The sequence below is a fragment of the Taeniopygia guttata genome, chromosome 31 (genome assembly GCF_048771995.1).
Source record: "Taeniopygia guttata chromosome 31, bTaeGut7.mat, whole genome shotgun sequence".
Taxonomy (NCBI): Eukaryota; Metazoa; Chordata; class Aves; order Passeriformes; family Estrildidae; genus Taeniopygia; species Taeniopygia guttata.
In genome coordinates, this window is record NC_133056.1 from 4,265,757 (window position 1) to 4,281,941 (window position 16,185).

At 55.4% G+C, this 16,185-nt stretch overlaps 1 protein-coding gene across 1 annotated transcript in view; it reads right to left on the reverse strand.

The window, feature by feature from the left end:
- The window catches only part of LOC140681066 (olfactory receptor 14J1-like), a 31,087-nt gene extending 15,234 nt beyond the window's left edge, over positions 1-15,853 (reverse strand). Inside the window, exon 1 of the mRNA XM_072920269.1 lies at positions 15,128-15,853. Coding sequence (XP_072776370.1) covers positions 15,128-15,853 — 726 coding nt within the window. The remainder of the gene's footprint in view (positions 1-15,127) is intronic.
- Between the last annotated feature and the right edge of the window lie 332 nt (positions 15,854-16,185).

The window sequence follows — 16,185 nt, forward strand, 5'->3', positions numbered from 1 at the left end:
GCTTAATGGATTCCTAAAGTAGGGGAAGTCTGCAACTGCTTTTGTGTCCCTGAAATCTGTTTGTCACATTCTGTTTCTCATGATAAGCACAGCTACCCAAACATAAAGCTGACAAGCAATGAGTTAATAGATCCTGGATATCTTATCTAAGATCCAGCTACTGTTAACCAGGAACAAAGCCTATTTATCTACTTCCACTAAGTCAGCAACATCTAATTTAACTATCATCTTAACTTCCTAAAATTCTTAATTCTTCCAAATTAATGTCTCACTGGGAATGGGGACAGGGAATGGGGAATGGGAATGGAGACAGGGACTGGGAGTGGTGACAGAGACAGGGAATGGGGACAGGGACCAGGAATGGGGACAGGGAATAGGACTGGGAATGGGGACAGGGACAGGGAATACGGTACAGGGATCGAGAATGGGGTCCGGATTGGGATGGGAGCAGGACGGGAACGGGATAGGGGGGACATGGGAACAGGCAGGGGCAAGGGGAGTATGGAAGGGGAGTAAGGAATGGGGCAGCCACTGCAGGGGGACCGGGCTATGGGATGGGGACACATGGGGACAGTTCCAGGGCAGGGGGTCCTTGACCAGCTCCCAGAACCTCCACCAGGGTCTCCCAGTGCAACTGGAGCCGATCAGCCTGGGGTGCCCAAAGCCCTGAGCAACTCCCAGGTCCCTCCCACGAACCCTCAAGTCCCTCAAACCCAGCATCCCCCACATCCCCTGCAAGAACCACCCCCATGTCCCCATCCTTGTCTTAGCTCAACATCTTTATTTTTACCTGCTTTTTAGAGTTTTGAAAGAGCAAAGAGAAATGAAAAGAAAATCCAGGCGGGGCTGGGATGTGCCCTGGTGCCTGGGACATCACCAGGAGCAGGGCTAGGATGTGCCCTGGTGCCTGGGACATCACCAGGAACAGGGCTGGGATGTGCTCTGGTGCCTGGGACATGACAAGGGGCGGTGCTGGCTGGGATTTGTTTGGTGCCTGTGAAATCCCAAGGGCAGTGTCACAGCGGGGCAGCTCTCAGTGTCCCCAGCAGGTCACAGTGTCCAGTGCAGCCCGTGCCAGCGGTCACTGCGCACACGGGGCAGGCTGGGCTGGACAGGGGACGGGGCAGAAACGCTGCCCCGGGACTGGGGTCTCCCCCTACCTCTGGGGCCCAGCCCCTGCTGGGAGTGCCTTGGGCAGGGCACGGGGCTGCTGCTGGGCCAGGGGGACAGGCCGTGCCCCCCGTCCCCTGCTGCTGGGCCAGGGGGACAGGCTGTGCCCCCCTGACAGCTGCCCAGGCCCCTCTGGTGCCTGTCCCACATCCCTGTGGCTCCTGTCCCCACCACTCCCCACCACCTTCACTCCCTCCATCAAAGCCCCACTCAACCCCTTCACGGTGACCTCTGGAAAGAAAGAATGAATGAAGGAAAGGAAGTGTTGTCTGTTCACCCTGCATGGATGTCAGGCACCCACCAAAGCTGCTCTCTCACTCCCCTCCAGAGATGGACAGGAGAGAGAAAACAGAATGAAGGCTTCATGGGTTGAGCTAAGGACTGGGACAGATCACTCAGCAAATGCCATCATGGGCAGACCATTTTCAGAATTAGAGATATTAATGGAATTTATTGCTATCTGGATCAGGGCAGGACAGTGAGAAGTAAAACAAAGCTTTAAAAACACCTTCTGCCCTTCCCTCCCTCCTTCCCAGCTCTACCTCCCCCCCAGTGGGTGCAGGGAGACAGGGAATGGGGGCTCAGGTCAGTTCATCCCCTGTTGTTTCTCCTGCTGCTCGGGGAGAGGAGTCGTTCCCTGCTGTGCCAGGGGTCCCTCCTGGAGACACTTCTCCATGAACTTCTCCATGGTGAGTTCATCCCACGGACAGCAGTTCTCCACAAACTGCTGCAGTGTGGCTCGCTCTTCCATGGGCTCACAGGTCCTGGCAGGGCCCTGCTCCAGCATGGGCTCCTCTCCAGGGGTTTGCAGGTCCCTGCCAGGTCCCTGCTCCAGCACGGGTTTCTCACGGGGTCGCAGCCTCCGCTCAGGCATCCCCCTGCTCCAGCACGGGCTCCTGCAGGCGCTGCAGGTGCATCTCTGCCCTCCGTGCCCTCCATGGGCTGCAGGGCCCAGCTGCCTCACCAGGGACTGCCCAGGGAATCTCAGGGCAATCAGCTCCAGCAGCTGGAGCAGCTCCTGCCCCTCCTGCCCTGCCCTGCCCTGCCCTGCCCTGCCCTGCCCTGCCCTGCCCTGCCCTGCCCTGGGGTGTGCAGAGCTGTTCCTCTCACATGTCCTCACCCTGCTCCTCCCTGCTCACAGTCACAACTCCAGGATCACCCATTTTCTTTTTCCTTAATCTCTTATCCCAAAGGCATTACCACCATTTCTAACTGGGCCAGCCTTGGCCAGCAGCCGGTCTGTCCTGGAGCCGGCTGGAATTGGCTCTGTGGGACATGGAGGAGCAGCTGCTCTCACAGAAGGTGCTCCTAGAGCCCCTCCCTTACCAAAACCTGGCCATGCAAACCTGGTATAAGTATGGCAGGGTTTTCATTACCACTATTAATTCTTATTATTTCTATTCTCTCCATTTTTTGCTATTAATGGTACAGTTATTGTTATTACTAATATTTTTAGTCTTTTGGACTCTATATTAATAGTGGCTAGATCAGAACTGGAAACAAAGGTACTTCATTGCAAGTAGCAGTTAGAGTTTTGTCAGCCTCTTGCCCTGCCCTGTTCTGTGTCATTGATGTGTGTGAAGCTGCTGCTGCCAGGGGTCCCTATTTCCCTGGTTTGGGAAATTCCATGGCATTGCTCACATGTCAGAAAGAGAGGGCTCCTTCCACTCAAAGGCATGCCCTTAGCTCTTCGAGTCCCATTGTTGGAAGCTTGTTTTCTAACATTGTTGACGTTCTCAGCTTCTGTTAATATTTGTGATTTTATAACAAAATGTTCTTGGATGTGATTGTGCAAGATTCTCTAATCAGCTTTCAGTTTGCTCTTGGATTCCTTAGCAGTGTGTCGGAGCTGAAGGCAGCATTTTGGGTGGAAGGCTTCGGTGGGAGCTCAGATGGCCTCAGCAGCAGCTGGTTTTGCCCATGTGAGCAGAGCTGGCAGAGATGCCGTGCGCTGAACATTCCGCCTCGCCGGGAGCCGCAGTGCCCGGCCGGAGGGAGCTGCGCCGGGCGCTGCGGGCTGTGCCGGGCCGGGCAGGGGCCGCAGCCCCGGCAGGGCCCGGCCATGGACACGGAGCCTTGGCCGGGCAGGGCTCGGGCCCTGCGGCGCCGGGCGGGCGGTGCCGCTCACGGCGGGACCCTGCGGGGCCGGGACAGCGAGAGAGCCCGGGCCGAGCATCAGCCCCGGGGCGGGCACGGCCCGGGAGGGGGCACAGCCCGGGGGTCCCGCAGAGCCCCCCTGCTCCAGAGCCCCCCTGCCACAGCGGGGCAGCTGCGGCACTGCGGGGCAGGGAGGAGCCGCAGGGGCGTTCCGAGCGCTCCTTCGGGGCAGCATTTTGTCCCGGGCCGGGCAATTCCCGCGGGCCGGGCGGGCCGGGGCCGTGCCGAGCGCCGCCGCCTTTCCCGGGAGCCGCCGGGCAGAGCTCTCCGCTCGGGGCTGTGAAAAACACCTTCACTCCCCTGTGAAAATTTAAAGACTTTAATGCAGGACAAGAGGAGACAAGGGCCAGAGAGCAAAGGTTGTTAGGGCCGGGTGCATCTCGGCACTGAGCCAGGAGCACACGGTTATCTCCGGAGATACCCCTTGAATACCTTTTCCCTTACACCAGCCTGTTGCATATTCATAGCCCCTTATGCATAGTAAACTTTTTTCCCAAGCTAGTTGACATAATCCAGGAACTGTTTAGCAGCGCTCCCCGGGCCCCAGGGTCAGAGCAGCATTCCTGCCCTGGCCCACACGTTCCTGGTCTGTGTCACACGGCCGTGCTTAGGATGGCCACCATGTGGGACGTGTCCCGAGGAGGCCGTGCCAGCTTCTGTGCAGGGCCCCGTGCCCTTCCCGCCGCGGCTGCGTCGGCAGCCCTGGGGGCTCCTGCTGCTCTGAGCCCGCAGAGCAGGGCAGCGTTTGCTGATGGTCTGAGCCGTTCCTAAAGATCCTGTTGGGCTGTCTGACACACCTGGGGCAAGGCATTCCTTCCAACCTGGGTCATTCTGGGGGGCTGGGGGTGGCCCCAGGGCAGGTGGCAGTGCGTGCAAGGGCCCTTTGTGACACGGTGCAGCATGGTCACCGTGGAATGGAACGGGACAGGGTATCCAAGGGCCCTTTGTGACATGGTGCAGCATGGCCACCGTGGAATGGAACGGGACAGGGTATCCAAGGGCCCTTTGTGACATGCTGTGGCATAGGTGTTGGCAGTGACAAGGCCACTCCACAGTGCTCTTGGAGGGACAGGACAGGACGGAGAGAGCGGTGCTGTGAGGAGCCCTCGCACAGCCACTCGTTCCTTTCTGACCCGGAGCTTTCCCGAGGTATTACTCCTGCAGGTGACCTCGTGGCCAGACCAGAGCACTTGGTGACCTCTGGCCTTCCCGAGGCATCTCTTCTGCAGCTGCCCTCGAGGGCAGACCGTGGCATTTGCTTTGCACTGTCCTTGAGAGGAGTCTCCTGTCCTTGTGGCTGGAGCCCCCAAGACCAGAGTGCAGGATTTGCTGTTCTGTAGCCTTGCCAAGACTTCACTCTTGCAGGTGCCCTCAAGGCACGACTGCAGCACTTGCTGACTCGGACCTTTCCCTTTTCCCCTGCGAGAGGCGCCGTCAGGTTCATGGGTGAGCCACGAGCCGGGCCAGGAGGCCGTGTGGGCACAGGGCTGGCAGCGCCGCTGGCAGGGAGCTGTGCCGCTGGGCCTGACAGGCTCTGTGTTCCCAGAGACGGCCGGGCGGTACCTGAGGGGGAGGAAGGAAGAGCTCCAGCTCATCTGTGAGGCTTAGTGAGGGCAGCGGGCTGCCATCGGGGGCTGGCAGGGAGCTGCAAGCCCTGCCCCGGCTGTGGAGAGCTCTGCTCTCCTAGGTAGAGCACACAGAGATTTCAGGGACACGTGGGGGATGCGTGGCCAGCAGCTTCGGGCTGATCCCCTTGGTCCCTGATCCCTCCCGGCCATGGCAAGAGCCGGCTGGGATGGCCCTGGCAGGGGGGGCTCCCCTCGGCTCCCCGCAGAGTCGGGATCTGACCGTGGCTCTGTTCCTCTCTCTTGCAGCCCTTGAATGCCCGACAGAGGATGTCAGTAGTGCCATGTCAGAGCTGGCACTGCAAACATTGCATGTGCTCCGGGCAATACAGAGTGGGCGATACTCCATCTTCCAGAAGGTGCAAGATCATACAGCCCTCTGTGATGTCACACGGACATCTCTGTGATGTAACACAGCTCTCTGTGATGTCACACTGACATCTCTGTGATGTCACACTGACATCTCTGAGATGTCACACTGACCCTGTGAGGTCACACAGCTTTTTGTGATGTCACACAGCTCTATGTGATGTCACACAGACATCTCTGTGACGTCACTCGGACATCATTGTGATGTCACACTGACCCTAGGGGGTCACACAGCTTTTTGTGATGTCTCAGAGCTCTCTGTGATGTCAAACTGACATCTCTGTGATGTCACACACCTCTCTGTGATGTCACACTGAGATCTCTGTGACATCACACAGCTCTCTGTGATGTCACATGGACATCTCTGTGATGTCACAAAGCTCTCTGTGATGTCACACAGGATATGTGATGTAACATAGCCCCTGTAATGTCACACAGCATCTGTGATGTCACATGGATGTCTCTGTGATGTCACACAGGATCTGTGATGTCAACAGCTCTCTGTGATGTTACTTGGACATCACTGTGATGTCACACTGACCCTATGAGGTCACACAGCTTTTTGTGATGTCACAGAGCTCTCTCTGATGTCACACTGACATCTCTGTGATGTCACATGGCTGTGTCTGTGATTTCACACAGCCCCTGTGATGTCACACAGCCCCTGTGATGTCACATGGACATCTCTGTGATGTCACACCACTCTCTGTGATGTCACACAGGACCTGTGATGTCACACCACCTCCTGTGATGTAACACTGACATCTCTGTGATGTCACACAGCCCCTGTGCTCTAACTGTGGTTGTTTATATGTCTTCCAGCCCTTGAAGCCATGAGCGAAGATGCCAGCACATCCTCCACTAACCTGGAAATTCAGGCAATTTTTGGACAAAGATGTGCAGAACTAAGGTCATCAGAGAACCAGGGTCCCAAGCAGAGTACCAGGAGACAGTGAAGAGAGCACCAGGACTCAATGTCACTGGAGCTCCAGGCACACCTGATGCTGGCCACAGCTGTGCCTGCTGCAAGCTCCCATAGCTGCTGCCTTCCCCCTCCCTGTTGACAGCTCCTTCCCTCCAGCCCTCAAACGCTGCCCATCCCCTTTTTTTTCCCCCCATCTCATCCCTTCCCTTTCCCTTCCATTAATAAACAGTTTGGTTTCTCCCCCTTACCTGCATCTCTGTGGAGCTGAAGCGGTGCAAATCCCGGGCCCTGGGACACACAGGCCCCTGCTGCTGTTCTCTTCCACGCCGTGTTCAGTGCACACACACAGAGGAACGAGGGCAGATCAGGCTGGAGAGGTGCCTGTGCTGAAGGTGCAGTTCCACAACCCTGTGGAGTTACAGATCTTGCTGTGCAGCCTGGAGCCCCTGGAATTTGGAAGAGCCAAGCTGAGTATGCTCTGAAGGCAGCTGTGAGGGATTCCATGGCAAGCTTCCACGGAGGGCAAAGGAGCTTGGAATGCTGGAAGTTTTCAGGAATAGCTTCCTGAAAGCTCAGCTGTGCTCCATCCCTGCACAGGATCAGGGAGAGGGCAGAACCAGCCACCATCCGGGCTTAGCAGGGAGCTTTGGGTGTGCCTGAGGGCAAAGGAAGCAGCAGCGCGGTGCCCCAGACTGGGACGCGCGACCCTGCCAGTGCCCGGAGCGCTGTCAGGCAGTGCCGGGATCCCGGCTGTGGTTCTGGTCCCCACAAGTGAGGAATGGCAGCCCCAGGCTCAGAGCCAGTCAGAAAGCCAAGCAAGTGAGAGCAGAGGGAGGGCACCCTTCCAGTCTCTCTTGGGCATGGCCGCAAAACAGCCCCTGCTGCTTCTTCCTCCGCCTGTGTTTGGGCTGTGCTGGTGGCAGAGGCAGCCAGGCTGTGCTCTGCCTTCCAGAGCCTGTTGGGAGCGGGCATGAAAAGCGCTGTGTGCACAGCAGAGAGGCCTGGAAGGTGCTGGCAAGAGCGTCCTGCGGGAGCAGGGCTCTGGGATCTGGCTGGGAACAGCCTGGTCTTGGTGCCGTGGGCGCAGGCAGGAGTTGAGGCAGGTGAAGAGGCACTGAGCAGCTTGTGTTTGTAGAGGGTCTGGGGCTGCACGTCTGAGCCTCCACCTGGAAAGGCACTTGGGAATAGGAGCTAGAGCTGGAGTTCCTGTCCTGAAAGGACATGAAGTCCTTCAGCCTTGCCAGTGTTTCCTAAGGGTGTGTTGGTGTTGAGCAGAAAAGCCGCACATTTGGGGAAATGCCTTTGGAGGACAGGGGCTTGCTTCTCAAGGACAGTGCTTCCCAGGGAGCTCCCAGTGAGGCAGGTGCAAGTGTCCCCCTTTGGCTCTCTGTGCTCCTTTCAGTCCTTGAGGCCCGCTGCACTTGGCAGAGGGGCGGGTGAAGGGAGAAGGCTGTGAAGAGCAGGTTTGGCATCCACCTGGACCTGCAGGGACCAACCCAAACACCTGCAGCAGCGTGTGTTACCCCCCCTTTGGACTGAGGGGTGAGCAGAACCATCTCTGTCCATCTGTGAGCCCCAGAGCTCTCTGTGGGAGCTGTGAATTAAAAGGCCTTTACACACTCACGTTTCACATGTTCCCTGTCTGCTGTGTTTCAACCCTTGGCAATATGCATTTGCCTCCTGCTTGCTGGGAGATGCTGTGGCCCAGGGTCAGCACAGACTGGGCTGGGTGGGCCAGGCAGTGTGGTGGAGAGTCTTGGCTGATCTTGGTGTGTGCCTGACCTCAGAAAAGGCTTGGAAGCTTTTCCACCCTGTGGTAGTATACACCTCTATCCAACTACGCACCTGTATCCCCAGTGCTATTAATCAATTTTGGAAGCCTTCTCCACAGCCTCAGGTCAAATGCAGTGTTCTCTTGCAAGTCTGTGCCTTTCAGCACAGCAAGTTTAAAATTCTCAGCATCCAGGGTTCCAACACTTACGGAATCAGGGACACTCTTGTGACACTAAAGGCCTCACTGAACCATTGTGACACCACAAGGCCTCATTGAACCGAGGGGCCATTGTGACGCTATGGAGTGTTGGCAGGCCAAGGGCAGTTGTCACACTGTGTGGCACCATGGAACCAAGGAGCTACAGGGCCCCATGGAACTAAGGATTCATGGAACAGTGTGGGACCCCACGGAACCAAAGGTCCATTGTGACATTGTGGGGCCTATTGGAATCCTGGAGGCCATTCTGACACTTTGAGGCCTCGTTGAATCAAGGGGATCTGCAGGGCCCCATGGAACAAAGGAGACCCTTCTGACACTGTGAGTGCCCATGGAACCAAGGGTCCATTGTGATCCTGTGGCACCAAGGAGACCCCTGTGACCCTGCAAGGCCTCATGGAAGCAAGGGACCATTGTGACACTATGGAGCCCCATGGAAACAAGAGGCCAGCGTGACACATCTGGGCCTCATGGAACCAAGGATCCAATATGACACCACCATTGTGACACTGCAGGGCCCCATGGAAACAAGGGAACAGGTAACAGGTCTGGTTGGCTTGGCCTCATTGGGCCAATTGCCCTTGGCATGTTGAGGGTTTCTTCTCATGTACCCCTGAAGCAGAGCCCTGGGGCTCTGGGCTTTCCTTCAAATGGAAAAGAACTGCCCTTCTCATTGAAGCATCCATGGCCAAAATGGGATTCCCCCCTCAAAATTCCCAATATCCAGGGATTGCTCCTAAACAAAAGCTGCCATTACCAACAAGTCTATTTGACCTTGTCTTCCTGAGAGCTGGCTCTCACCTGCCTTCAAACACTGAGGCTCTGTGCTTTTCTTCCTGTGGAAAAGAACCATCCCTCCTGCACAGGCAACCATGGCCAAAATTGGTACTTTTCCTCCAAAATTCCCTATATGCAAGGGTTTCTCCCAGACAAAAGCTGCCAGGACAGACTGCTCTGGCTTGCCTTGGCCTCTGGTGGTCTTCCTATTCTGCCCTTCAACACTGGGACTCTGCCCTTTCCTTCCTGTGAAAAACAATCGTCTTTCTTCTTCATCCTTCATCCCTCTTCTTCTTTCAGCCAGGTGTCCATGGCCAAAATTGGGATTCCACCTCCAGAAGTCCGATAGTCAAAGATTGCTCCTACACAAAAGCTGCCATGACAGACAGGTCTGGCTGGCCTTGGCCTCCTTAGGGGGGGCTCTCACCTGCCTTCCAAACACAGGGGATCCATGCTTCCCCTCCTATGGAAAAGAACTGGCCTTCTCTTCCAGGCACAAATGGCTGAAATTGGGATTCAACATCCACAATCCAAATATCCAAGGGTTGGTCACAGACAAACCTGCCAGGACAGACAAGTCTGTCTGGCCTTGGCCTCTGGTGACTGCAGAATTCATCAGACCCTGAAACACAGGGGCTCTGTGGTTTCCTTTCTGTGGAGACCATTGTGACACTGTGGGGCCTTGTGGAACCCAAGGGCCATTGTCACCCTGCGGGGCCTCATGGAAGGAAGGGGCCACACTTCAGAAGCAAGCAGAACATTGGGACACTGCAGAGTGCCATGAAACCAAGGGAACATGGAACAGGTCTGGCTGGCTTGGCATCCCAGGGGCCACCTGACAGGTCCAGCTGATCTTGGAACGTGGAGGGCTGCCTCTCATCAGCCCCTGGAGAAGTGGGGCTCTGTGCTTTCCTTCCTATGGAAAAGAACCATCCATGTTTCCAGGTGCCCATGGCCAAAATGGATACTCCTCCTGAAAAATTCCCTATATGCAAGGGTAATCCCACCCAAAATCTGCCAGGACAGACAGCTCTGGCTGGCCTTGGCCTCTGGTGGTCACATCTCATCTCCAGAAAGCCTTTGAAAGCCTTTGAAAGCATTTGAGCAGGTTTGGCTGCTGGAACATCAATGAGTCCCTCATCCTCTGAAAAAGTCAGATGCTCTTCTGATCCTATGTGTATTATTTTTCTCATTGTGCATTATGCGTGAAATATAATTTTTAGTTAAAAAATATTATTCTTATCACTCCCACAGTGTTATCTGACACAAAACACCTTGTCTACATATGGATCCATGTCACCTGTATAAGCAAACACAAGAAAGATTCCACCAGGAATGATTTGTCTCTGCTCCCATCTGTCACATCTCCTCTGGAGCTGGAGGTGCAGCCCCAGCACTTGGGAGGGCTCAGGGAGTCACCAGCTCAGCTCTCACACAGAGAACTTGTGGACCTTGGATGATCTTCCTGTCCCTGCCCGCTCAGCCAGGCTGAGATGGACACTGATGGTTTCTGTGCCAGGCTCTCCCAGCCCAGCCCAGCTCCCTGCAAGCTCTGCCAGCTGCCCTGAGCTCTGGGCAGCACCAAGGGCCTCTCCCCAGCACAGCCCAGCCGGCTCTGGCCCCACAGCTCTGCTCAGGCCAGGCTGCTCTGGGAATGGAGCAGCTGAGGAATGGAGTCACATCCAGGGGTGTCCCCAGGGCTCAGCACTGGGGCCAGGTCAGTCAAATCTCTTTATTGCTGATCTGGACGAGGCCATCGAGGGCACCCTCAGTCAGTTCCAGGTGAGCCCAAGCTGGGTGGGAGTGTGGCTGTGCTGGAGGGCAGGAAGGTCTGCAGAGGGATCTGGACAGGCTGGAGCCATGGGCCCAGGACAATGGGATGAGGTTCACCAAGGCCAAGGGCCGGGTCCTGCCCTGGGCTCACAGCCACCCCAAATCCCTGGCCGTGCCCTGGCCTGATCCCCACAGCCTGTCCTGTTTCCTTCATCCCTGCATTGCCAGGGACTTTCTGGGACAAGGGAGCTCTGCTCTGGCTATGGAGGGAGCTCCAAGTGCCACCACTGGAGTGGGAACCACAACTCATCAGGTTTGTGTCCTTTGGGGGTCAGGAACTGGTGAGACTCAGAGTCACAGAAAGTTTCCCTTCATGGCCAACAGGCCACAGTTGAACAGGACACAATTTAATAACAATCACACTCATCCTTGAGCTATGTGCAACATCCTAGCAATGCCTGATGAGTCCAGCATTCACAGGTGATTTCCATACTAAAACTGATTTTAGACAGACGTGGTTCTGTTTGATAGATATAAACCAAATTAAGTTTTTGTATCAGGATGCTCGTCCTGGAGTGGGGGAAAAACAGATCAAACAATTCTCGATTTGCAAAGCTGTCAGTGGTGGATGGAGAAGGGAGGTTAGGCTGCTTTTGGTGTTGAGGAAATGCTAAAAGCAGCCTGGCTCATTTCATCTCCTCCTGGCCTGGCTGATCTCCCCTCTTTCCCCTTCCACCCATTGGCTTTTCTCTCCCACCAGGCCCCCTGGTGAAGAGCCTGGCTCTGTGTTCTCCATCCCCTCCTCGCTGGCACTGCCAGGCTGGGATGAGGAGCCCCCTCAGCCTTCCCTGCTCTGGGCTTCCCTGCTCACATCAACTACCCTATGATGTCATTACCATGGATCTGTCATAGATCACTCATGTAAAGTCATAGATGTGACCTCAGGTTAGCAGATGAAAAATTGTCTCCACAGGTGAGCTGACGCCTGGAGCTTGTTCTCCAAAACCCCAGGCCCATGGAAACCACACAGTGCCCATTGTGGGAGAAGGGGAACTGGAAGTTCACCAGCCTCAGTGTCCTGCCAGCTCAGCCAGGCCCACGGGAACATTGGGGTCCATGACCACCAGGGACCACCAGAGAGACCCCCCGGGACAGAAGAACTCATGGGTAAAGGGGAGGGGAAATATGTTAATGATTCTGGGGAAATGATTATCAGATGTGTGTTTAGTCCAGAACAATCAATGAATATGTGTGCAAAATACAGAATATGAACAGAAACTTTCCTGCACTCAGCATGCTCGGCTTTGGGAGGAGCGATCCCCTGCGCATCCAGCTGAATAAAGAATGCTGCTTCTTAATGCTGCTCTGGTGTTAAGGAGTTTTCTGTTTTACCGAATTTTTGGTAACACTGCACTCCCAAGGAAAGCTCTGTCTCCTGCTGTTCACAAACAGAGAAGGGCTGGTGGCAGATGTGGGGGTCAGAGGCTGCCTGGGGCACAGAGACCGTGAAATAATCAAGTTTTCAATGTTCTGTGAAAGAAGGAGGGGCAGCAACAGAACTTCCACACTGGAATGAGGAAGAGCAGACTTTGGCCTATTTGGGACACAGATGTGGGGGGTACTGAATCAGGGACTGATTTTTTAATGGGAAACAGCCCTTAAAAACCATGGGGTCCAGGAAGGATGGACACAGTTCAAGACAGTGATCTTAAAGGGGAAGGAGCAGCCTGTCCCAGTGTGGCAAAAGATGAGCTGGTGAGGAAAATGACTGTCCTGGCTGCCCATGGAGCTTTTGTGGGAACTCGGGGGAAGGAAGAAGGTGCTTTAACTTTGGATAGAAGGTCAGTCAACTTAGCAAGAGTTTAAGGATGTTGTATGAATAAATTCATAGCAAAACATGGGATAAGGAGAACCTCTACTCTTTATTGGGTGCAGTGGAAAATATAGTAACTAAAGATAAAGAAAAGGTTGAGCTACTTAACACCTTGTTTGTATCAATTTTCAATATATGGACAGGTTTTCCGTAGTACAAGAGTTCTCCTTAGCTGGTAGATTGGCACAGGGAGCAGAACAGCCCCCTGTAATCCAGGAGGAAGCAGCTGGTGAACTGCTGAGCCACTTGGATGCTCACAGGTGTATGGGATGGGATGGGATCCATCCTAGAAGGATCAAGGAGCTGGTGGATGAGCTCCCCAAGCTGCTCCCCATCATTTACCATCAGTCCTGGCTCACCAGGGAGGTCCCAGAGCACTGGAGGTGCCAGTGTGAGCCCATCCCCAGGAAGGGCTGGAAGGAGGATCTGGGGAACTCCAGGCCTGTCAGCCTGACCTCGGTGCCCGGCAAGGTTATGGAGCAGATCACCTTGAGTGCCACCACAGGGCACCCACAGGATGGCCGAGGGGTCAGAGCCAGCCAGCGTGGATTTAAGAGGGGCAGGTCCTGCCTGAGCACCCTGATCTCCTTTTATAACCAGGTGACCCACCTGTGGATGTGGGAAAGGCTGTGGATGTGTCCATCTGGACTTCAGCAAAGCCTTGGACACTGTCTCTGACAGCATTCCCTGGAAAAGCTGCAGCCCACGGCTTGGGCAGGTTCCCTCCTGGCTGGGAGACGGAAGAGCTGGCTGGAGGCTGGGCCCAGAGAGGGGTGGGGATGGTGCTGCACCCAGCTGGTGTCCAGTCCCTGGTGCTGTCCCCAGGGATCTGTGTTGGGCCCAGTCCTGTTTAACATCTTCACCGATGATCTGGGTGAGGGGATCGAGCCCACCATCCCCAAATTTGCAGGTGACACCAAGCTGGGTGTGAGTGTGGATCTGCTGGAGGGCAGGACAAGAAGACACAGCCTTCAGCTGCACCAGGGGAGGTTTAGGCTGGACAAGAGGAAGAAGTTCTTCACAGAAAGGGTGAGTGGGCATTCGAATGGGCAGGCCAGGGGGGAGGTGGCAGAGTCACTGTCCCTCTCCAGTGGCACTCAGTGGCATGGTCTGGGTGACAAGGCAGTATTAGGGCATTGGTTGGACCTCATGATCCCGAAGGTCTTTTCCAGCCTATTTGATTCTGTCATTCTGTGATGATTGGGACACTCTGGGGCTGTTGTGACACTGCAGGGCCTGGTGGAACTAAGAGGACCATGGTGACACTGTGCAGGCCCATAGAACCAGGGCTCCATTGTGGTGCTCTGGGGCCCAATGGAACCAGGGAGTCCCCGTGACACTGGGTCCTGGTGGAACCACAGAGGCCATTGTGACACTGCGGGACCTTGTGTAACCAAGGGGCCACTGTGACACTCTGGGGCCTCCAGGAATCTGGGAGGCCCTTGTGACACTGTGTGGCCTCATGGAAACAAGGAGTCCATTGTGACACTGAGGGGACTTGTGGAACCACAGAGAGCACTGTGACAGTGTGGGACCTCATGTGACCATGGGGCCTTTGTGACACCCTGGGGCCCCATGGAACCGAGGGGCCTCTGTGAAACTGCGGCACCAACGAGAACATTGTGACACTGTGAAGCCCCACGGAACCAAGGAGTCCATTGTCACATTTTGGGGCCCCATGGAACCAAGGAGACCAGTGTGACAGTGCAGGGCCTGGTGTAACCAAAGGGAATTTGTGACACTGAGGGGAGCCATGGAAACAAGGACATCTTTGCAGATGACACCAAGCTGGATGTGAGTGTGGATCTGCTGGAGGGTAGGAGGGCTCTGCACAGGGCCCTGGACAGGCTGGATCCAGGGACCAAACCCAACAAGGTGAGGTTTAACAAGTCCAAATGCTGGGTCCTGCACTTTGGCCACAACAACCCCTGCAGTGCTGCAGGCTGGGGACAGAGGGGCTGGACAGCAGCCAGGCAGAAAGGAACCTGCAGGGACTGATGGACAGCAGGCTGGACATGAGCCAGCCGTGTGCCCAGGTGGCCAAGAAGGCCAATGGCTCCTGGCCTGGATCAGGAATGGTGTGGCCAGCAGGAGCAGAGCTGCTGTGCCAGCACTGATCTGCCCCCAGCTCTGCACACAGACATTGCTGCTGCAGCTCCAGAGAAGGCAACAAAAGGGCATCTCTGGAGAAAACTGCTGGGAGATCCTTTAGTTCCTTTAAAGCCACCGAGAGCGCAGCCCCTCATTGACAGAGTCTGTGGGCACAGGGAAGGTGGAGAGAAACAATATGAGAAATGGCACAATGACATTTCTTTCTAATGTGGAAAACATTAAAATGTAAAACAAAGAAAAAGAAACTCCAAAATGAAACCAAAAGAAGTATCAAAATGACTTTTATTACAAGAGATTTGTAGAAATTGGCCAGCAGTTTAATGTTCCTGAAAGCATCCAGTCATCAGTCTCCACACTGCAGCCTTGAGCTCCTGGTTCCTGAGGCTGTAGATGAGGGGGTTCAGGGCTGGAGGCACCACCGAGTACAGAACTGACAGGGCCAGATCCAGGGATGGGGAGGACATCGAGGGGGGCTTTAGGTGGTTAAATACACCAGTGCTGATAAACAGAGAGACCACGGCCAGGTGAGGGAAGCAGGTGGAAAAGGCTTTGTGCCGTCCCTGCTCAGAGGGGATCCTCAGCACAGCCCTGAAGATCTGCACATAGGAGAAAACTATGAACACAAAACAACAAAATGCTAAAAATATAGAAAACACAAGAACCCCAAGTTCCCTGAGGTGGGATTTGGAGCAGGAGATCTTGAGGATCTGGGGGATTTCACAGAAGAACTTGTCCACGGCATTGCCATGGCAAAGGGGCAGGGAAAATGTATTGGCTGTGTTTAGCAGAGCAGTGAGAAAGGCACTGGCCCAGGCAGCTGCTGCCATGTGGGCACAAGCTCTGCTGCCCAGGAGGGTCCCATAGTGCAGGGGTTTGCAGATGGACACATAGCGGTCGCAGCACATGACAGTGAGAAGGGAAACCTCTGCTGAAATGAAAAAGACAAACAGAAGCAGCTGTGCAGCACATCCAGGGTAGGAGATGGTGCTGGTGTCCCAGAGGGAATTGTGCAGGGCTGTGGGGACAGTGGTGCAGATGGAGCCCAGGTCGCTGAGGGCCAGGTTGAGCAGGAAGAAGAACATGGGCGTGTGCAGGTGGTGGCCGCAGGCTACGGCGCTGATGGTGAGGCCGTTGCCCAGGAGGGCAGCCAGGGAGATCCCAGGAAGAGGCAGAAGTGCAGGAGCTGCAGCTGCCGCGTGTCTGCCAGTGCCAGCAGGAGGAAGTGGCTGATGGAGCTGCTGTTGGACATTTGCTGTGGCTGCACATGGGCACCTGTTCGTGGAGAAAGGACAGGGACAAGTCAGGAGAGGCTGTTTGGAGCCAAACCTGGGCCATTCCCTGCAGCCTGTCCTGCTGGGACTCACCCACCCTTGTTCCTGCTCTGGGAAAACCTTCACCCAGGTCCCTGCCTGAG